Source organism: Cyprinus carpio, chromosome B13, assembly GCF_018340385.1.
Source record: "Cyprinus carpio isolate SPL01 chromosome B13, ASM1834038v1, whole genome shotgun sequence".
Classification (NCBI taxonomy): Eukaryota; Metazoa; Chordata; class Actinopteri; order Cypriniformes; family Cyprinidae; genus Cyprinus; species Cyprinus carpio.
In genome coordinates this window covers 30,490,943-30,514,937 of record NC_056609.1, presented here as the reverse complement: position 1 = coordinate 30,514,937, position 23,995 = coordinate 30,490,943, and the positions used below count along the sequence as shown (strand labels likewise).

Sequence of the window (23,995 nt, the reverse complement as noted above, 5' to 3'; positions counted from 1 at the left end):
AGCCCCCAAAAATAGTGCAAGAATTTACGCCGAAGCCCAGTTGTCCGGGAGGGAACGTCAGGAGCCGTTCCTAGAGGGAGGGGTCCTGTCAGAGCCTTTGTTTTGCAATGGGGTTATTTGGCCACTAGGGTCCCAGTATGCACTCACGCAACTTGTGCCTTTCGTAATCAGTGTTATTTCACATGTTTCTCATTCTGGGCTGTCTATTTAAGCTGATCACTTCCTTTGCATCTTTGCTTGGGTTTATTGTTCCTAAGCCAAGTTGCTGCTGTAAGTCTGCTCTAGTTCCAAGATCTATTCTTTAAAGTATTTTGAATTGTTTCCTGTGAATAGTTTTGCTGTTTTTCTCTGAGTTTTTGTTTGGAGACTTTTACTATTTTTGACCCTTTCTGTCTGAGGATTTTTCTGTTTTGTAACCTAACTCTATACAAAGGATATTTTGTCCCCTTTTGCTGTTTTTGTTTAAAACTCTTCGAGTTAAGTTAACAAGGCGTCTGACTATTGGGTTCAATACCTCCTGTGGCTCAGCGGTAGAAATTCAGACTTTTGGCATCAGAGACCCAGGTTTGAGCCCTGGTCCTGACAGGTTCCTCATGGCACATATTCATTGGAAAAAGCAGCCATCACCGGCCTTAAGGCATGAGTAGCGGTCCACTTTGGATTTTTCCGCCGATACTGAAACACGCATGAACTAAAAAACCCCTATTTTATAATAAATAACAGTTTAGCTTCAAAATGGGAAACATCACGAATATGGAAATTTTTGGGATTTGTCCCGAATGAGAGAGGTAAGCCCAACCTTACCTTAGTTCCTTTAAATTATTATTATTATTATTTTTGTAGTAGTAGTATTTTTTTTTATAGCTAAGCCTATTTTATTATATCTGCAATTATATTTATCCATTAGAATTATATATTTTTTTTAATTCTTGTTCTGTTTCTGATAGTTAAATTTAAAGGATTTGTTTTTAAAGGAAGAGGAACTTAAAATATCCTGTTGGTACATTAATATATTAGGCCTGCCGTTATTATTTCTGAATTTAATAAAATGCGACTTATACATGACATTTTTCTTCCTCTTAAAAACATAATTTATTTTAAGCGTGTTTTTAAAAAACATGCAGCAAACGAAAATAGGCGATTAATCGGTTAAAATTTGTTACTATGGGTTAACAAATTCATAGTTACATTTTGTTACTGTGGGTTAATCTAGGCTATGTTGTTAACTATTTACAAGTTTCGTGTTTATCCCGGTTTTTTTTCCATTGCATCTGAAAATTACTTTAAGAAACAAAAAAGCCTCCTGCCCCCTAAAAATTGTGCATAGGGCCATTCATTTTGGGACGCTCTGGCGCAGAACCTCCCTCCCGTGCTCATCTGTGGACAATTTAAAAATGTTTGTGCAATCAAGTTGCTGTCCCATTTTATACAGGAATTGTTCATTTTAAAAACAATCAAATTATTATTGTTAGTTTCATGGTAACATGCAATCAAGGTCTTCGGTTACAAACAAGATACGTTCATTTAGGCTATTTACCATGCACTGTGACATTTTCTCCCGTTTCAACTTATAAGCCCCTTTTGATAGTATTGAGATTCAAGTTAAATCTAGTATAAAAAATTTAAAAAAACCTGAAGGTCTATGAAACGTCAGACAAAAAGCATTTTTTTAAACCAATGGCACTTAAAGCTTTGAACTAAAACATTATTTCAAGCATATTGCCTTTGTGAATGAATAAAAATGCATAGCCTTAAAGAGAGTGTAGGTTGTTTTTGGTGTTTGATTGATACTTCAATATAATGAGGTCCAAGTTTAGAAAGCCAACATTGGTTTTTTTGTTTGTTTGTTTGTTTTTCAATGTATTTTTTCTCTCTTTTTAACAGAATTAAATTACAATTAAATACGTCTTCCTTTAGGTAGACTGAATGATTTCCTGCCTTGCTAAATGCTGGGCTCATGATATATAAGTTGGTTTCGCCCAAACTGATTTTGTAAAATATAAACTTGTGGAAGGTGAACCTGGTGCAGTTAGCCAAGTCCGCTCGCTGTGAAGCGGGAGCAACTGGCAGAGGAAACGCCTACGTTCACAAATAAAAAATGATTTTTGAAAAATAGAATGTTTAATTATCACTTGAGAATTTGTTATATTATGGTCTGGTTAAAATAATAATATGGGCTGCAAGAAAATAATAATAAAAGAGTAGGGCTGCTGTGAGTGAAGGCAGCATATTTCAGCCCAGGAGCTGAAACCCACAGCACTCGCGGCCAAAAAAACAGACCGCCCACTGGGGAAAGCTCCTGGTTCTGCCAATTCGGGCCTGAAATATATATATATATATATATATATATATATAAAGCATTTAAACACTACAATAAGCACAATAATTATTTGCTTGATGACACAGTTATTTTTATTATTGTGAAGTGAGATGAATGATGAGCGTCTGGAGAAGGGAAGTTTGGTTTATCAAGTTAGTGATTTTAGCAACACAGGTTCAAATCCCGGTTTGTGGTGTTTTTTTTTAATTTATTTATATATAATAAAATAATATATTAAATGATTAATACAAATGTATTCTGCAGTTCGCTGGTTTATGTTACACCATTTTTTATTAATTCTATTTTAGATAGAGCGTGTCCAATTTTTCACTAAGCAACCAAAGCGACAGTCCAGCTGGAGGGGGTTGGGGTTTGGGGTAGTACTGTATAGCTTTGGGGGTTAAAAAATGTTGTCTTCAATGAGCCAAAAACAGCTCACGTACTCCTCTCCTCATCAGGTTTCACTGGCTACCAGTAGCCGCTCGCATCAAATTCAAGGTACTGATGCTTGCCTACAAGACGACCACTGGCCAAGGCACCAAAAATACCTAAGCTCATTAGTTCAATCTTAGCGCCTCCAGAAGGTTGTGCTCTGCAAGTGAACGACACCTTGTGGTGCCATCCCAAAGAGGTTCAAAATCACTCTCACGGACCTTTTCCTGGACTGCCCAGCTGGTGGAATGGGCTCCCGATCTCAATTCTAACAGCTGAGTCTTTACTCATTTTCAGAAAACTAAGACTATCTTTTCACCTGCACTTAAATAAATAATACTAGTACCTTACCTTTTCTTTTTTTATATTTCTTATAAAACCCTGGCTACGTGTTCTGTACTAGACTAACTGAGACTTTCATAGCACTTTTATTTTCCGTTGTTGTTTCTTTTGTGATCTGATTGCTTCTATTGTTCCCTTTCGAAAGCTTCTTTGATGCGGCTGCTCAGCGCATTGGGAAATGTCTTGTTCGTGACCAGCTGTGAATAATTGTAACACGTCGATAGAATTGACCCGGCGGTAATATAGCCTCGGTTGATGTGTCATCGAAGCACGCCCGCAACAGGGCTATAAATAGATAAGCCACAGGTGCATCAACGGTCTTTGTCTTCAGATCATTCTGTGCATGTGTGCATCGGAAGATTATTTTCGTCTTTCTAAAAAATGTATGAGCGAAACACTTTATTTCTGTTTTTTTTGTTTGGGGGAAAAGCAAGCGGTTTTTGGCTTTAGAGACGGGCGAGTGCGAGCATTGTGAACTGCTCTCAGTGAAGATGTTCGTGCTCGCTGAATTATTTTCAGACCGCACCCACCTTTTCGTCGAAGGCTCTCGCGGATTGCGTGGACGAGCGAGCGACGGGCTCGTCCTTTCGCTTACGGTGTCACCAGATCCACGCATCCTTCTCATGATCTCGAAGCACGCTCCGGTTTCTTCTTCGGTTTAAAGAGGAGGGTAATATATCTCTTGGGGCTTCGGGCCATTAGCAGCCCACCTCTGAGCGCTCCCCTCGCGAGAGGAAATCGGTCGAGGAATTGCTCAAGGTTGTTACTCGCGCGTGGACAGGGTGCAGCTTGACTAGCCACGCAAAACAAGAGACCCCCAAACGTAGTAAGCGGAGGATAAATTTTGTCGCCGTATACTTCCCGCATCTTGTGCCCCCGACGTTTACTTTTTTTAACATCGTGGATGCAAAGTCGCGGGGATTCGAGATGCCTCAAGGTTGAAGAGTACTTGCGAGCATTTCGCCGAACTGCATCCTCGGTTAAGAAACCTACTCTCCCACTAAACCTTGTAAAATAACATCATCGCTAGTGGGTAAAGCTTACCAAGCTGTAGGTCAGGCTGGGTTGCTGCGCTGCACACTATGGCAGTGTTACAGGCATACCAGGCTGACCGTTAAAAGGACTTGAGTGTGCAGTACAATCGACGAGGAAGCGTTCCTGAGCTTCGTCGGCCACAGATTTGTCTCTCCGGGCGACCAGAGAACGGCTCGTGCCATTGGCCAGTCTATGTCAGCTTAGTCACACGGAGAGGCATCTGTGGCTTAATTTGAAGGGAGTTAAAAGCAGATTTTGTGGCGGACCATTCTCCCCTCGTAGAGATGGGGACAGTTCGCCGTGCTCAGCAACCTCCCAAGCCAGACCTCAGGACTATCATTAAAAAGAAGAGGAGTCCTGATGCTCTGGTGCCCGTGCTGGTGGGGGTAGTCCCTCACGGGGTGGTGCACACTCGAGAGCTTTTCCGCCCGCCCCATTACCCTCACAAAACCCCCCATCCCGCCGCTTCTTGTGCTTCGGGGCGGTGGTTTCCAGCAAAATATTAGGGGTTTTCCAGGTGTTTCCTGCCATCATTCAGGACACGGAACTCTAATACCCCCTTTAAAAAGGAAGTGTTAAAATTGGTACCACTCTCAGAGGGGACTGGCAGTGTGGAAATTTCTGGGGGGCCCATTTCTGCGGGGTGTTGAGCACAGTACAGATAGGATACGGGTTTCCAATTTATTCGTCATCCCCACGTTCAAGGGCATGGTCCCCGGAGCTGATGCAGGTACTGTCTCAAAGCTACAAACTCTTCTGGGCAAAGAGGCCATAGAACATGTTCCTCTTCCAAGATAGAGTCGGGCTATACAGCAGACACTTCCTAGTTTCCCAAAAAAGGGGGTGGGGAGTGCGTCCAATCTTGGATCTTCGGGGCTCAAACCGTACAGTCAAAGCATTCAAGTTCAAGATGTTAACCGTCAAGACGGTCATGTCGCAACCTCGGCATCACGATTGGTTCATCACGATCGATCTGAAGAACGCTATTTCATATAGACATTTGCCACAACACAGGAAATTCCTGGGGTTTCGCTTTCGGGGGCGAAGCTACCAGTTTCGGCTTTTTCCATTGGGCCTAGCCTATCACCCCGCCGAAACGAAATGCATGGAGCAGCGCTGGCTCCATTATGACTCCAGGGCATTCGCATTTTGAATTTTTCGACGATTGGCTGATACTAGCACAGTCGCGAGAGATGGCGCTACAACACAGGGACATCGTGTTAGCTCATCTAGTTATCTGGGGTTGAGACTCAACATCAAAAAGAGTGTTCTCTGTCCGGCCCAGGAACGACTTAACGCGGGACGTTTGGGATTCGTCACGATGTGGGCACCCCTGTCTCCCGCTCAGATAGAGACCATTCGGCAGATCATGCAAGGAAAGCTAGGCCAGGATCGCACTGTTCAGTATCAAAAGATGTTAGGTTTCATGGCTTCAGCATCCACGGTGACCCTTTGGGGCGGTTGCACATGAGACCTTTCAGTTGTGGCTAAAAGCCGAGGATTTCATCCAAGAGCCATCCTAAAAGGAAAATTAAAAGTGACACGCTGCGGGATTCGTACACTATCTCTGTGGCTCAGACCCCGGTTCCTTGCTTTGGGTCCCACTCTAGGGGCACCATGTCGTTGCAGACTGCTAATGACAGATGCCTCCCTGTTGGGCTGGGGAGCATCTGGATGGCCACCCCCCTCAAGGGGAATGGGGGGTCATCAGCTCCATTGGCACTCATTCCCTCGAGCTGATGGCGGTATTTTGGCTCTGAAATTTCCTCCATCATTGGGAGGTTTGTCATGTCCTAGTACGGGTGGACAATACAATATATAATCAACAGGGGGGTCTGCGCTCACACAATCGAACAAGATAGCGAGGCAGATTTTTCTTTGGGCCCAGGACAACTCCTGTCCTCAGGGCAGTTTACATTCAGGCGTTTGAATGTGCAAAAACTACCGACGGGGGAATGGAAACTCCACCCCACAGGTAGTGAAACAGATTTGGAGAAAATTTTTCAAAGCAGAGGTGGACCTCTTCGCCTCCCTCCAGACAGTGCAATGTCCCCTCTACTTCTCTCTGAGTCACCCAGGCCCCCCTGGTCTGGATGCGTGGCGCACACATGGACCTAAGGCGCCTGTATGCGTTTCCTTCAGTTTCTCTCCTCCCGGGAGTCTTAGCCAAGTTCGCCCAAAGGGTCTTGCCTCTTGCTGATAGCGCCACGTTGGCCGAACAGAGTATGGTTCTCTGAGATATCTCTCCTCGACAGCTCATACTGGGCGATTCCCGGGGAGGAGGGACCTTCTGTCTAGGCAGGGGCACGATATTCCATTTCCCCCGGGCCCCACCTGTGGAATCTTCAGTTTGGCCCCTGAAGGGTACCAAAATGAGGAACACAGGGCTTTCGCCGGATGTTATTGATACCCTTTTTAGTGCTAGGGCTCCTCTACCAAAGAGTTATGCCAGTAAAATGAGGTGTCTTGACAGGTGGTGTGTGGTACACAATGTAGATCCGTCAACCCATATTTCTTCAGTTCTGGACTCATGCAAGAAATTGTCAACAGCACATGCCTGCTACTCTTTAAAGGGTTTTTGTGGCCGCTCTTTCGGCTTGCCACGCCTTGATTACGGAAGCCACTCGGGAGACACCCTCTGCTCTCTCGCTTCCCTTTTTGGGGCCAGACACTGAGGCCTACAGTAAAAACCAAGATGCCTTCTTGGGACTAGCTATAGTTCTCGAGGGGCTGGTTGAAACCCCATTCGAACCTTTTGGGAACAGCATCTGATAGACTTCTGGCTCTAAAAAAAATTTTTTTTTCTCATGGCAATAATTTATTTGAAGAGAATTTGGGGGTATGCGGATCTGTCTATCTCACCATCATGCTTTGGACTTTGCCCCAGGGAGCGGAAAGTGATTTGCATCCTCATCCTGATACCCGCCTAAGGTTCCGTTTTCGGCTGGGACATCCGGTCATTCTAGAGGCCTTCTGCCCTTCGCCGTTCACAACGCCGGAGCAGGAGAAATCTTAAAAATTGTGTCCAGTCCGTGGGTCTTTAGGCTTACGTCCACCGCACTAGCCGTGGGGCAAGCGGAGCAACTGTTCGTCTGTTATGGTGGTGGTACCAAGGAGCAGCTGCCCCCAGCAGACCATGTCTCACGGGTCAGGATGCTATGCTTTGGGTTATGAGGCGCGCGGTCAAAACTTCGCCTATAGGTCTTAGAGCTCACTCCACAAGGGGGTCGCCTCCTCTAGTGCTTTAGCAAGGGGTGCCCCTTACTACAGGTTTGTGAGCGGCAGGTGGTCCCTCCGCACACATTCTTAAGATTTTATAGTTTGGATGTCCATGCTACTCCGGGCTCTCATGTCCTTTAGTCAACCATCACAAGCTAATGTCTGAGGCCTTCTTGTGGTTTTGGTAGCACACCTGCACAACCTTAGGGGTTCCAGACATTTTCAAGCACGGCGGCGTGGGATTCTCTTTCCCAATGCGCTGAGCAGCGCAGCATCGACCTAAAGCTTGAAAGGGAACGTTCCCGGTTACTTAACTGTAACCTTGTTCCCTGAGAAAGCGGAACGGATGCTGAGCTGCGTTGCCGTACTGAAATAGCCCCAGGACTGCTCTTCAGACAAAATGTCCTGTTGATGCACCTGTGGCTTATCTATTTATAGCCCGTGTTGCGGGCGCGCTCCGATGATGTCATCAACCGAGGCTATATTACTGCCGGGTCAATTCTATCGACGTGTTACACACATTATTCACAGCTGGTCACGAAAAAGACGTTTCCCAATGCGCTGAGCAGCGCAGCATCTCGTTCCGCTTTCTCAGGGAACAAGGTTACAGTTAAGTAACCGGGAAAGTTCTATGTGGTAATTGTGTTCTTTTTTTCCCTGTAAATTACTAATAGTATCATTGACCATCACAATAATGTTAATATCAGATTCAGTGTATTTGTCGTAAAACAGCAGCTACTTTTTTATTTCAGATAAAATAATAACTTGTTGCAAAGCGAGCCAATGCAAATAAGCAGCCCCCCTCAGAAACATGGAACACACGCTAAGGACCAAGCGAGGCACCACTCCCCATCTCTTCAAGTAGTCTTTCAAAACAGTATGTCCTCAGAGCACATAAACAATATACATTTTGGAAATGGGCAGGTATGTGACGTGTCATTTTATATAGTTCAATTGCACATGAGGCCTGCATTATTTGATCCCAAAATATAGACAAGTTGCATTTGCTAAAGCAGTAATATTGTGAAACATTTTTGCTATTTAAAATACAATGCTTTCTATTGGAATTAGATTTTAAAAAGTAATAGATTCCTTGATCAAAAGCTAAATTTTCAGCATCATTACTACTGGTCTTACTCCAAGGGTAACAATTATAAACTATACCTTTCAAAAAAGCTGGGAAGTCAGTATATATATATATATATAATATATATATATAGATAAATTTTATTAGCAAACAAGTGAGATAAATACAATAATCATGTTAGAAATGATATCTTTGTTCTTTCAGTTAATAATAAAAATAATATTTTGTCAAAATTAATAATAATAATATAATAAATGTTTTTTTGAGTAACAAATCAGAATATTAGAATGATTCTTGAAGATTGTGTGATGGAGTAATGATGCTAAAATTCAGCTTTTGAAAAGTCAGCTTTGATTGTTCCTAATTAAACTATTTAACTGCACCGCAAAGGAAAATATCAAGTTAGTTGTGGGAATTGAAATATATTATAAATAAACTGACAAACAAAAACTATATTACATTTATTTTGTCCTCACATTCTTCTTGTAACTATTCCCTATCGGTCCTACCTGCATGAAAGGATCATTATGCAGATCATTATGTGGGTCTTGTATCTCAGGTGTGAATCACCCAATATCATGATAGTTGAAGCCTTCGAATATGCCGGTTGAAACCAAAAGTGTCTTCAAAAATTTAAATCAATTATTGTTTTCTGGTGAGTGAGTAAACAAGATGATTTTCACTCATGTTGAAGCAAAAAATTAGACTAAAAAGCTCCAGGTTTGACAGTATGGAACAAATGCTCTGTATGTGTTTTATGACCTTATTCAGTGGACTTCAAAATTGAGTTTTTTACTAACCGCACTCAAACGTTGTTTCTCAAAAAAAACACAATCATGTACACAGAAATGCTTATTGACGTATTATTGTAGCCCAGTTGTACTGATTACCATGTTATAGACTTCAGCCCATTGTATTTAACTATAAAGCACTAAAAAGCACAAAAAAGTCAGGGAATGTCAAAAATTTCTCCAGGCCCACAAAACCCCCTAGACCTCAGAGGGAATGTTCTTAACACATACAAGGATCGTGGAAGAGCCACAGTCGGCTAGTCAAGTGCGTAGAGGGAAGTGCTGAAAAAAAAAAAAAAAAAAAAAAAAAAAAAAAAAAAAAAAAAAAAAAAAAAATAAAAAACAATAAAAAAAAAAAAAAAACAATAAAAAAAGGGTTGGTTGAAGGCACGGAGACTCGAATACTGGTCAGGAACCTTGGTGAGCGAGGCGGCCCAGGAAAGTTACGGTCTTATTGGGAAAAAAACTGTATATGTCATGAAGGAACAAGTGTCAAACAACCCTGTATACGTAGTATACCTGAGAATGGTGACAGTAGAAAACCAGGGAGCACAATTGAAACCCGTTGCTACTGGTGAATGACCTATATTTTTAATCAAATCTGTTACAAATCTGTGTAATTGAGATAAAAGTGTTTATCAGTTATGTTAAAAATATTTAAATGCTGAATAGAAAGCTCACTCTGAACTTGCACTTTGGGCACCTTCTATAAACATCTAGAAAAAAAATATATATATTAAAGAGAAATGTAAACCCACATATACATCTCATTCTGCACAAATACAAATACTTCCCACAAGAGGCTCCGGCTCAATCACTTGGATTTTTTCCTTATAACAGTGGAAAACACTTAAAATACTCTGTATTTTGGTCATGCAGATAAGAATAAGACATTAATAGAAAGTGTAAAGGGTTCATTTTAATGGGTCACAAAAACGTATCCATTCTAATTTAATTTACATCTAATTTAACATTCTAATTTTGTCAAAGCACACTAGAGCCCTTTCACACTGCGATTAGGAAAATACACGGGTCGCTATATTTGCCCCTTTTACACTGCCATTGATTACCTGGAATAGTGCGTGCGTTTACACACAACCTGTAAAGGTCCCGTGAAGACACGTGACATCAGGATGTTACGTGTAATGTACGAGTCGAAAACGCTAGGCACGTTAACTTTCACTGAAGCTGGCAAACATTCTCAGCGTCAGCGCGGAAAGTGAGGAACTATCTGATCTCTGCTTCATTACAGTTTGCACATATTTTTTTCATCCGAATGTTGATCTGCCTTCAAAAACCTGGTAAAAAAGTTGCACGATATCGTGCGTCACACTACGACACACCCTTTACGGCATTAGTTCTGGCTTTTGTTCACACAGCACTCGTTCCGGGACTGAACCCGGCAATGTTACTAGGCCCCCGATCCCGGATGTGTTTGCGTTAACACAGAAGGCAACCCGGCATGTTCTGGCAATTTTCTGGGTCCAACGTGCAGTGTGAAAGGGGCTTTATGTAACTTTATCTGTGTACAAAAATTGCAAATTGTATATAATGAGTGAGTATGTCATGAATTCATCTTCCAAAACCGCGTTTTTGTCTTATCCCGAATCACTACGGTACATTATAATAAGTGCTATATTTGGACTATTGTAGCCTGACTGGTCATCACCCATGTGGAGTACACATACCTGCGTGAATCGCCATAGACATAAACTTGGAGAAGTAGTCTGGTTAGAATATTCTTCCATGGGATGCATGCAGTTCTGTTTATTAACTACTAGAGTGCCAAAAGTTACATAGTGCTGCTTTAACAGTCAATGATTAGTTAACGAGCATTAGGAGTCGGTCAGGAAAATGAACCGAATGAACATCCCTAATTTTTTGTGTCCCCCACCACAGTCTGTGTTGATTGTGTGACTGTGACGTCTCTGCAGCGGCTCCTATTCACCATCAGCTGATCCTGACGAAACTGAACTGATGTCTAAATACTGAGAGTCCTACAATAAAACACACAGACAGTCACATAGAGTCTGAGACATTACTGCTGTCACATCACATCAACAGACACAGCTCAGATATATTCATATTACAGCCAGAGATATGAAGATCAACTGATCATAGATAATAAACAGTACATGACCAACTACTATCATTAGAGTGTTGTAAGAGATTCAAATATTAATATATTCATATATATAGTTACATCACAGAATAAACAGTTTAAAGTGCAGAGACTAACGGAGATTAATTATTATCTTATATTCACCAATCACACACACAGGAGGTCTGTTACTCAATTAGAAACTTTAAATAAACAAACACTCACAATAGTATAATGTCTCCAGTTTATAATGTGGATCGTCCTTCAGATCAGAGAGTAACTTCCGACTAGAATCTCTTAGATTATTCACAGACAGATTCAGTTCTCTCAGATGTGAGGGGTTTGATCTCAGAGCTGAAGCCAGAGCAGCACAACCTTCATCTGTGACGTCACAATCTCTCAACCTGTAGAGAACAATGACACAATGTGAATTGTAGTTGAAGTGGTGTGTAGTTTGTTATTGACTCTGGTCTCAGAGCAGGAGAGGAGATATAATGACAAGCATTTGGCCCCATAATACTGCTGACAGAAAAAAGATTTTGCAGGGTTTATGCTCCATGCGCTGTTTTAAAATGTTTTTGTCTTTGGACGAACAGAAAACACAGGTGAATGGGAGAATTGGTTTTATAGTGATATAAGGGGCAGATCGTTGGAGGGGAAAAAAAAGTCACCTGCCTCCCCAAAAAACCTACAGGAGGGAAAATCGCTTCCAGGGGAAAGTGTTCCCCCTTAATTAAATTTTATTCTTTGTGACAAAACAGGGAAATTTTGCATGTTTTTGGGGGTCATTTGGGAGATTAAAACGAATAGAAAAGTGGTTTAACTAATTTGAGATTCTCCAAAGGTTTAAGGCAAAGTAAAAACTATTTCCTACACCAAACATTTAGATAGGTTTAAAGAAATTTTCTTTTCCCGGCTCCTCAAACCCGTTTAACCCCCAGTTTTTTGTTTTGGGGTTATTTCCACTTTGGGTGAACTTTCTTATCTTAAAAAAGGCTTTTCTCGGAAATAAGACAAAAAGAAAGGACAAGGGGTGTGTTGGTTTTGGGAGGATCACAGAGGTTTTGCTTCAAAAACCCCATTAAACCCCAAAGCGTAAAATTTCTAGTGGTCCTGAAAACAATGATTACTTTTTGTTCAGAGAGAGGAGTAAACACCAGGTGAAAAAGGCCCCTAGGCAAGGGGGAACCAAAAGAAATACTGTTTTCCCCCCGGGAAAATGATTTCAAAAAGCGGAGGGCCCCCACAACGGTCCGCGTTTATGATCCAGGCCCCCGTGTTCAGTGAGGGTTTTTTGGGGGTTATGGCAGCAAAAAATATATAAAATAAAAATCTGCTTTGGGTTTTTTAAAGGGGTTTTGGGGGGTCTTTTCCCAAAGATAATGCTGAACGTGAAGTGATTTTAATTTATTCACTCATTGATCATGTAAAACTGAGTTTTAAAATTAACAAATTCAGACTCTTTTGTTCAATTTTTAAACCCCTGAGATATTCATCCCGCCGTAAGGCACAGGGGGGAATTGGATTTCGGATTTTACCTGTTTTTCGAAAATTATTTTGTTCCCCCCCCCCCAAAAATCATAAGCCAAAACATGTGAGGGAATGGAAAGGGAAGGGAAAAATTTTTTAAACAGTTTAAAGAGGACAAAACCATGTGGGGAAACAGGAGATCTTTTCCCCCGTTTTCCCAGTTTTTTCAGGGGTCCTGTTACTTTTAGAAAGCAGCTTCATGAAACTCTTAGTTTATTTTCCGCCCGATGCCGTTCTCTCAGGTGTGAGGGGGGGTTTTCTCAGGGGAAAGTTTGAGCCGCACAACCTTATCTGTGATGCCACAATTTTTTACAACCTGTAGAGAACAATGACACCCTTCAATCCTCCGATTTAGATCAGGGGGTTTGCTGGGGAATCCCTTATTTTAATTTACGTCAGACACAAAACATGATCATAAAAAAATTAATTTTTAAAAGGAAAAATTTAAAGAAAACCCCCGTGTTAAAAAAACTTTTAAAATTTTTAAAATTTTTTACAGGGAGGGGGGCACCCCTTTCGGTATCCTATGCCCTTCTTTACTGTGGGCTGTTAAGCCGCCCAAAACATTTTAAAAACACATTAAAATTTCCCTGCCCCTATATTCCCCAAATGTTCTGAAGCAAAAGGGGGGGCAGCGGGAGAGGAGTTTTGAAAATGGTGCGAGGGGGGGGGCTAGTTCATTTTACGGGGGGGCTGGGCAATTTAAAAGGGAAAATAACAAAACAGATTATTTTAAATATATATTTATATAATATATATATTTTATATATATATATATAATATATTATTTATATAAAATTTTATAAAATATATATATATGAATTAATAAAATAAAATATGAAAAACCGCCCAATTGGGTTTTTTAATATTTTTCTAATTTTGTCCCCTTTAAAAGGTTTCATTTTATTTAAGGCCCCGCCAGTGGAGAAGCGAGTTAGCGTCGGGCTTCGGCAACTTCAACTTGCCCCCAACCCCTGCTCAGAAAACACTAGTTTATTAAAAAATAATTTTAAAAAAACTTTTTTCCACCGGCCCCTTCTAAACCCCTTTGGTGGTGCTTTGAGGGAATTTCTTTTTTGCGCGAGCTTGAAGGGGAATAGGTAAATACGCCCGCCCCCTATTAAAGGGGTTTAAGTTTGGCTTATTATTTTTTAAAAAAATTTAAAACGTCGCGACTAGTTGCCTAGAAAAATCTTAAGTCAAGGGCAGGCATACGAAGCACACGCAAGCAGCTCCATTTTATTAAAATAAAATGCTATGATGACATTACACAAAATGCGGCAGCTCAATCACATCGTTACTGCATTGCATGAGTTATGCATGCGAAGGAGTCAAATGTTATCTTTTTAGTATTATTTTTTATTAGCAGCTTATTTAGTAAATCAATAGGCTACAGCAGGTATATATTGATTCTGGAAAAAAATTGTGGGGGTGCTTTTGTCTTTCTGGGGGAGCTGAAACTAAAGGTAAAACATTAGCAAAACTCGAGAGCTGTTGATATGAATGGGAAACTTGTTCATATAAATCGTCGTATTGTAAGTAAAATAGTTATCCAATCCACCGCTCTGAGTGAAAAGCTGAATCTTTCTATATTTTGAGCACCACAGACAATAATCAAACACCCGTGTTTTGAATTGGAAGTTGCAGGCGTAGTAGCTAATGCGTGTAGACTGACATTAAATAAATGTTACGACATATTTACTTGTTGCACTTTACGTCAACTTTTCGCTGCACACCATAAAATCAAGGTCGGCACTTACAAAACCTGCTCAGATTCTGGCAGTACCAAGTTCAAATCCAAGGGCTTTTACTTTGCTACGTCCTTTCATCTCGTATTTCCGTAGCAAAAACGTGACTACTTGGGGCTTCTATAGCCTTCGCCGTCTAACTCGTGCGTATCTATATTCCGGCCGTTATCAGTCACTACGATCACTGTGTGACGTCAGCCGCTCTACAGCTGAGGGCAAAACATAAGAATGAACTCATAGCAAGGGGCGCTAAGAGGTATGCGGTTTTGACTTTAAAATGCCGTCTTGCTAAATGTGATTTTTTGGCTGCCAGAATAGAAGGAACAACACTTTGGTTCAAAACACTTAAGTTTCACCGGGATCCCGGGCCGACATTCATCACTCACAGAACAGAAACATTGGGTGGTTTAATTTCGATGAGGTGATCACCGTTGCTGCGACATACGGGTGCTCGAGCGAAACTAAAGGAACTAATGAAACAACAGAGAATAAAAAAAAACACAAAAATCATAAAACAGAGCGAATAGAGGAAAATATAAACCAAAACAAACTTGATTAAGTAAAAATAAAAAAATAAAATGCAGATGCTTAACTCTATTAGGTAAATACTCTATGCATATTACTGGTGTGTGGTTTTATCTAGTACAAATCAGCAAGTTTATGTTTTATAGTGGAAAAGTCGCCAACCTTCAGCGCACTAGCTAGCTTAAAATGGTAAAACAAACATACAGCGATAGATTGTGTGTGCCATCCTGTGAATGGTCTCTAAAATAATCCACATTGCTAATCATAGTTAGCCCAGCGATAGGTTACATTAGACAATAAGCCCTGACAAAATTCCCCAAACCACCCCGAAAGGTAATTCATGTATGTTGTCTAGGAAAATATCCAAAACCTGGTTAAACTGTTTCCAATGAGAACAAGATACAAGAAAAAACGCCCTCTACACCAGGCTTAGCTAAAAAATAAAATAAATAAATAAATTAGGCGACTGTAATGTTATCCACTCGTCATTATATTTTGGTCAGATAACCAGTTTGGGTTCAGTGAACGGAGGTGATCAACTGAATTAATTGATAATGTATGCTAACTCCCACTTTTTTTATTATTATTTTTTGTTATACGGTTCCCGCAGAAGTCAGTGACCCTGTACATATTCGTGCAGTTCCGAACCTTCTTCTGCATCCATGTTTAATAAATCCCTCCTGTGAACGTGTAGTTTACGCTTGTCAGACATTGCGTCCGCGCCTCTTTTTGCCTCCAGCTAAGCCCGCCCACCCGGAGGACGTTGCAATGTTTACAAACTTTAAAGGGGTCTATATGCAGGATGTGCGAGAGAGCAGAAGCAGGGGCGGGGCTGTGGTGCGAATGAAGACATTTTATTGGTCGATGTCTGCCCACCAATGAAACAATGCCAGCCATCGCGATATTGCCAAGAAAGTAATTTGTGTTTTATGCATATGTATCAGTTATTTGTAAAACCTGCAAACTATTTTCCACATGAATATCCTTAGCCTTTACAGGAATTTTAAGACGCTCCATTCATCTTTGTCATTAGGGTATTATCTGGTAGACAAATAATGCAACAATCTTCATATGTATATTCTTATGCACAGTGGCAGAGTAATATCGCTGTAACCAGAGCAGCTGAGAACCAGTTGGTGACATGCTTGGATCTCACCGCCACGCAGTGCAATGTTTTTCATGGAGCTATACAATAGTAATAAACACCTCGCCGCTGTCAATATGTTTGAATGGGGGTTAATCGGGACAGACAGCAGTTTCAATATATTTTGCAAGCGATTCTACTAGTAATTATTAACACAGGAGGTGCACTGTTGGTGCTATGGATAACTACATGACTATGTTTTGACAATAGCATTTTATTCATGGGGAATGAAACAGCATTAGTTCTCCATACTCCATGGCAGTGAAATTGTGATCAAACTACCTTAAAGTGTAACTTTTAACCAATAAAATAACTGTATATACATTTTAGCTCAGTTTGTTTAGTTAATTGGAGAGATATTGTGTTGTACTAACTAATATGCGCAATAATTATGATCCATTAATGATCCGTTTTATTAAAATAGAAAATTTCTCTAATAGCGTTATTATTTACAGTGGGTCTGGAAAGTATTTATTTTTTTGGACCCCTTAACATTTTTCCTACTCTTGGTATATTTGCAGCCATTGCTAAATCCATTTCAGCTTCATTTTTCCCCTCATTAATGTACACACCAGATTGCCAGAAAAACACAGGAATGTGACATTTTTGCAGATTTAGTTAAAAAAGAAAACTGGGAATATCACATGGTCTCTCCAGATATCATGCACCTTTGTTACTGTGACACTCATAATTAGTAACTCGATCAGGTGCTGGATCCATTTTTCTGATCATCTTGAGATGGTTCTACACTTTCAGCAGTGTTGGACTTGTATACTGATTGGTCTTGCTTAGGAAAGCCCACCACCCTGTCTAAATACAGACCTTACAGCTCACAGTGCATGTCAGGAGCAACATGAGAAATCATGCAGGTCAAAGTGCAATGCTGCAAGAGCTCAGAGACAGATTGTGGCCAAGGCACAGATCTGGCCAAGTTTACAAAAAAATTTCTGCTCCAAGTGGCTCCATAATCCTTAAACTGGAAGGACGTTTGGACCGTATGACCAGAACCCTCCTCGAGCTGGCCGTCCGGGCCAAACTGAGCTATTGGGGGAGAAGAGCCTGGTGAGAGAGGGTAAAGAAGAACCCAAAGATCACTGTGGCTGAGCTCTCAGAGTTGCAGTCGGGAGATGGGAGAAAGTTTGTAGAAAGTCACCTAGGGGTGCACCGATCACGAATCGGCCGATCGTAAATGCACATCTCGCTCAGTAAAGCCAGTTCTTATAATCAGCGGTAAATTCCATCAGGTGCGTGATTTGCACATAGAGCAGCTGTTACTACACGGAGCGGTTGTAAACTGACAAGCTGCGCAAATAAACGCTGATACATGAACGTGGAATTTGCGCAGCTTGTCAGTTAACAATCGGCTCCGTGTAGTAACAGCTGCTCTATGTGAAATCACGCACCTTATGGAATTTACCCGCTGATTAGAGAACCGGCTTTACTGACGAGATGCGCTTTAACGATCGGCCGATCTTGATCGGTGCACCCCTAAAGTCAACCATCATTGCACCCCTCCAGCCGTGGGGGCTTTATGGCAGAGTGGCCCGACGGAAGCCTCTCCTCAGTGCAAGACACATGAAAGCAACACCTGATGGATTTTCAAGATGGTGAGGGAAAAAAGATTCTCTGGTCTGATGAGACCAAGATAGAACTTTTTTGGCCTTAATTCTAAGCGGTATGTGTGGAGTAAACCAGGCACTGCTCATCACCTGTCCAATACAGTCCTAACAGTGAAGCATGGTGGTGTCAGCATCATGCTGTGGAGGTGTGTTTTTCAGCGGCCAGGGACAGGACGACTGGTTGCAATCGAGGAAAAGGGATGAAATGCGGCCAAGTACAGGGGATATCCTGGACAAAAAACCTTCTCCGAGTGCTCAGGGACCTCAGACTGGGCCGAAGGTTCACCTTCCAACAAGACAATGACCCTAAGCACACAGCTAAAATAATGAAGGAGTGGCTTCACAACAACTCCATGACTGTTCTTGAATGGCCCCAGCCAGAGCCCTGACTTACAACCCAATTGAGCATCTCTGGAGAGACCTGAAAATGGCTGTCCACCAACGTTTACATCCAACCTGACAGAACTGGAGAGGATCTGCAAGGAGGAATAGCAGAGGATCCCCAAATCCAGGTGTGTTAAAAACTTGTTGCATCTTTCCCAAAAAGACTCATGGCTGTATTAGATCAAAAGGGTGCTTCTACTAAAAACTGAGCAAAGGGTCTGAATACTTAGGACCATGGGACATATTTCAGTTTTTCTTTTTTGATAAATGTCCAAAAATGTCAACAATGTGTTTTCTGTCAATATGGGGTGCTGTGTGTGTACATTAATGAGGAAAAAAAAAAGAACTTAAATGATTTTAGCAAATGACTGCAATATAACAAAGAAAAATTTAAGGGGGTCTGAATACTTTCCGTACCCACTGTATACAATTAGTGTAGTATTTAGGGTTAAAATAGAGAAAATGTTTTTAAATTCCAGTGCAAAGAGGCAAATTAGAGGCATTTGGTAGCCAGAAAGATAATATTCATATGTAATGCAATTGTTTAACCACTAGATGGCCTTATGGATGTTTAATAAATACATTTATTTAGCTCTACTCTAGTTCCTCAAAACAGTATTGCTGTCATAACTGCTAATTTTTTAGGTTTTGCTTTTTAATGTACATTTAGACATTAAACACTCAATTTTTAAAAGTTTGATTTTTATTTTTTTTAAATGTTGCATTTAAAAAGGTTCATTACTAACAAGCAAATTAGGAATTTAACCCAATGAAGAAGTTTTAAAATTATTTTTACAAACATAAAAATAATAAAAACAACAGAGTTATGTCGCAACTCTGGTACAGCGATATGCAGTGGGATATACATATGAAAGATGTTGCATTATTTGTCTACCATATAATACCTGAATGACAAGATGAAGCTAGTGTCTTAGCTAAGGATATTCAGTGAAAAATGTTTGCAGTGTTTTACAAATAACTGATATATAATAAACATCTTTCTTTCTTGGAAAGTTGCAATGGCTGGCCATTGTTCATTGGTCAGGCATTGACCAATAAAATGTCTTCATTCGCACCACTGCCCTGCCCCCGGCTCTGCTCTCTCACATCTGCATATACAAGTGAGTTTTGCAACAGGAATACCGCAAAAGGAGTAGCAAAAGTAAAAGCACTAGGATCTTGTAAAACTTGTACTGCCAGATCTGAGAGGTTGTAAGTGCCGACTTGACATTGTGCAGCGAAAGTAAAGAGCAAAAGTAAATATGTCGTAAACATTTGTGTATGTCATTTTCTTAACTATTAATGTACAACTTTCAATTCAAAACACGGGTGTTTTGATTATTGTCTGTGTGCGCAAATTGAAAGATTCAGCTTTCACATCAGAGCTGTGAGTGTAAATTTCAACTTACAAATACAAATATTAATATGACAAGTTCTCACATTCAGATCAAACAACCTCTCGAGTTTAGCTACTGATTTACCTCTGTGCAAAAGCACCTGCTAGCCCCTCCCTAGTCCCGCCCATGTTCTTAAGCCATACGATAGCCTAATGTGAGGTACAGCTGAATATAAGTCCTTAAATTTCACAAACTTTTTTCTTCGCTGCAGCTGTCAGTCATCATTCAGCATTCAAACCCTGGTCACATTCGTTACTACAGTCAGCTCGGTAAAACTCTCTCAAAGATCATTCAGTGTTCCCATTATTAGACTTGATTTGTAGATAAATGTCTATGGTAGGGTTGAGAACTGAAAACCGGTTCTTATTCATAACTGTGAGAAATTTCTAAATTTCGGTTCCGAAAACGGTTCTGGTGCGACACGTGACCAAGTGCTGTAAGCAGCCTTTCGTCGGCGTTTCCCGTAAAGGATGTCACATACCAAATAACAGAAATGCCGCCCTGCCTTTCTAATTACTGAGCACACTGTTTTAAACAAAACCAAAACCACACAATCTCACAATCGCATAACAAACTACAAAACAAATACCATACAACGACTGTTCCCTTTCGAAAGCTTCAGTCGATGCTGCGCTGTTGTTCCCTTTCGAAAGCTTCAGTCGATGCTGCGCTGCTCAGCGCATTGGGAAACGTCTTGTTCGTGACCAGCTGTGAATAATGTGTGTAACACGTCGACAGAATTGACCCGGCGGTAATATAGCCTCGGTTGATGACGTCATCGGAGCGTGCCCGCAACATGGGCTATAAATAGATAAGCCACAGGTGCATCAACAGGTCTTTTGTCTTCAGATCATTCTGTGCATGTGTGCGTCAGGAAGATTCTTTTTGTCTGCTACAGATCTTCGTAGGATGAGCCAACGAAACAGTAAGTGTTGTGTTCCTCCGTGCTCTCGTCCTATGTATGAGCTGGATACACATAATTACTGTTTTGTTTGTTTGGGGGAAGAGCACGCGGTTCTGGCTTTAGAGACGGGCGAGTGCGAGCATTGTGAACTGCTCTCAGTGAAGATGCTTCATGCTCATCTGAACTATTTTCAGACCGCACCCACCTTTTTCGTCGGAGGGCTCTCTCGTGCGGGTCTGCGTGATGAGCGAGCGACGGGCCCGTCCCTTTCGCTTACGGTGTCACCAGATCCACGCATCCACTCTCGTGATCTCGCAACATCAGTCTCTCCCCTTTTTCGAGGACCTTCATGATGAACTGTCGAAGTCATGGAGCAAACCGTATACTTCCCGCATCTTTGTGCCCTCGACGTTGACTTTTTCAACTATCGTGGATGCAAAGTCGCGGGGGTATTCGGAGATGCCTAGGGTTAAAGAGTCGGTTGCGAGCTATCTCTCACCTAAATCTGAATCCTTGGTTAAGAAACCTACTCTCCCCAGTAAACCTTGTAAAATAACATCATCGCTAGTGGGTAAAGCTTACCAAGCTGCAGGTCAGGCTGGTGCTGCGCTGCACACTATGGCAGTGTTACAGGCATACCAGGCTGACCTGTTGAAGGACTTGAGTGTGGGCAGTACAATCGACAGGGAAGCATTCGCTGAGCTTCGTCGGGCCACAGATTTGTCTCTCCGGGCGACCAAGCAGACGGCTCGTGCCATTGGCCGGTCGATGTCAGCTTTAGTCAGCACGGAGAAGCATCTGTGGCTTAATTTGACGGGCATTAAAGAGAAGGAACGTTTGTTTCTTTTAGACTCTCCTATCTCTCCATCTGGCCTGTTTGGCGATTCGGTTAATACGGTCGTCGACAGGTTTAGGGAAGTAAAGAAACATGAAGAAGCATTCGTTCAGTTTCTTCCTCGCCGCACTCAAGGGGAGGGGCCATCAGCCACCCAGCCTTGCCCCAGTCCTTCAAAAACCAGGGAGGTTAAGAAGCAGAGTGTGGCGGACCGTGTTCCCCCTCGTAGGGATTGGGGACAGGTTCGCCGTGCTCAGCAACCTCCCAAGCCAGACCTCAGGACTTTCATTGATAAGTAGAAAGAAGTCCTGACGCTCTGGCGCCCGTGCTGGTGGGGGTAGTCCCTCACGGGGTGGTGCGCGCTCGAGAGCTTTTCGCCCCGCCCCGTTACCCTCACAAAACCCCTCCATCCCCGCCGCTTCTTGTGCCTCGGGGGGCGTGGGGTTTCCAGCGAGATATTAGATGTTCCAGTGCTTCCTGCCGTCATTCAGGACACGGAACATCTAAACATCATTCCCTCAAAAGGAAGTATTGAAATTGGTACCACTCTCAAGAGAGTATGGCAACGTGGAAACTTCTGCCGGGCATTTCTGCGTGGGTGTTGAGCACAGTACGGATAGGATACAGTATCCAATTTATTCGTCATCCTCCACGTTTTTAACGGCGTGGTCTCCACTTCCGTGAAACCGGAGCTGATGCAGGTACTGTCTCAAGAGCTACAAACTCTTCTGGGCAAAGAGGCCATAGAACATGTTCCTCTTCCACGGAGAGAGTCGGGCTATTACAGCAGATACTTCCTAGTTCCCAAAAAGGGTGGGGGAGTGCGTCCAATCTTGGATCTTCGAGGCTTAAACGTACAATCAGGGCACTCAAGTTCAAGATGTTAACCGTCAAGACGGTCGTGTCGCAAATTCGGCATCGCGATTGGTTCATCACGATCGATCTGAAGGACGCATATTTTCATATAGAAATTTTGCCACAACACAGGAAAATTCCTGAGGTTCACTTTCGGGGGCGAAGCACACCAGTTTCGGGTTCTTCCTTTCGGCCTAGCCTTATCACCCTGCACGTACACAAAATGCATGGATGCAGCGCTGGCTCCATTACAACTCCAGGGCATTCACATTTTGAATTATATCGACGATTGGCTGATACTGGCACAATCGTGAGAGATGATGCTACAACACAGGGACATCGTGTTAGCTCATCTAGTTTCTCTGGGGTTGAGACTCAACACCGAGTAGAGTGTTTCCCATCTGTCCGGCCCAGAGAGCTGACTTATCTCGGGATCGTTTGGGATTCGATCACGATGCGGGCACAACTGTCTCCCGCTTGGATCGAGACCATTCAGCAGACCATGAGCAAGGTCAGGCTAGGCCAGGATCAAAAGATGTTAGGTTTCATGGCTTCAGCATCCACGGTGATTCCTTTGGGGCTGTTACACATGAGACCATTTCAGTTGTGGCTAAAAGCCAGAGAATTTCATCCGAGAGCCAATCCTCAAAGGCAAATAAAAGTGACGCGCCGCTTCGTACACTATCTCTGTGGCTCAGACCCCGGTTCCTTGCCTTGGGTCCCACTCTAGGGGCCACCGTGTCGTCGCAGACTGCTAACGACAGATGCCTCCCTGATGGGCTGGGGAGCAGTCTTGGATGGCCACCCAGCTCAAGGGGAATGGGGGGGGGGGTCATCAGCTCGATTGGCACATCAATTGCCTTGAGCTGATGGCCGTATTTCTGGCTCTGAAATATTTCCTCCATCATTTGAGAGGCTGTCGTGTCCTAGTACGGGTGGACAACACAGCAACAGTCCATCGTATATAAATCACCAAGGGGGTCTGCGCTCACGCAATCTGAACAAGATAGCGAGGCAGATTTTTCTTTGGTCCCAGGAAAAAGCTCCTGTCACTCAGGGCAGTTTACATTCCGGGGCGTATGAATGTGGGAGCGGATTTACTGTCCAGACAGACACTACCGACAGAGGAATGGAAACTCCACCCAGAGGTAGTGAAACAGATTTGGGAAAAATTTTACGAAGCAGAGGTGGACCTCTTCGCCTTCCATCAGACAGCGCAATGTCCCCTCTACTTCTCTCTGAGTCACCCAGCCCCCCTGGGTCTGGATGCGATGGCGCACACATGGCCCAAAATGCGCCTGTATGCGTTTCCTCCAGTTTCTCTGCTCCCGGGAGTCCTAGCCAGAGTTCGTCAACAAGGGTCTTGCCTCTTGCTGATAGCGCCATGTTGGCCGAACAGGGTATGGTTCTCGGAGATAATATCTCTCCTAGACGGCTCACCATGGGCGATTCTGGAGAGGAGGGACCTTCTGTCACAGGCCGGGGGCACGATATTCCATCCCAGGCCCGACCTGTGGAATCTTCATTTTTGGCCCCTGAAGGGTACCAGCTGAGGAACACAGGGCTTTCGCCGGGTGTTATTGATACCATTCTTAGTGCTAGGGCTTCCTCCACCAGACAGAGTTATGCCAGTAAATGGGGTGTCTTTGACAGGTGGTGTGTGGTACATAATGTAGATTCAGTCAACTGCCATATTGCTTCAGTTCTGGACTTCATGCAAGAGAAAT

At 42.6% G+C, this 23,995-nt stretch overlaps 2 protein-coding genes across 4 annotated transcripts in view; both read right to left on the bottom strand.

Annotated features, from left to right (window-relative positions):
* Positions 1-23,995, bottom strand: part of LOC109069392 (NACHT, LRR and PYD domains-containing protein 12-like) — a 121,517-nt gene that overhangs the window by 74,568 nt on the left and 22,954 nt on the right. The window lies entirely within an intron of this gene.
* Positions 10,964-23,995, bottom strand: part of LOC109078474 (NACHT, LRR and PYD domains-containing protein 3-like) — a 33,526-nt gene continuing 20,494 nt past the window's right edge. Inside the window, exons 5-6 of the mRNA XM_042737615.1 lie at positions 11,553-11,731; positions 10,964-11,223 (exon numbers count right to left, since the gene is read on the bottom strand). Of these exons, the coding sequence (XP_042593549.1) occupies positions 11,222-11,223; positions 11,553-11,731 (181 nt within the window). The 3' untranslated portion in view covers positions 10,964-11,221. The remainder of the gene's footprint in view (positions 11,224-11,552; positions 11,732-23,995) is intronic.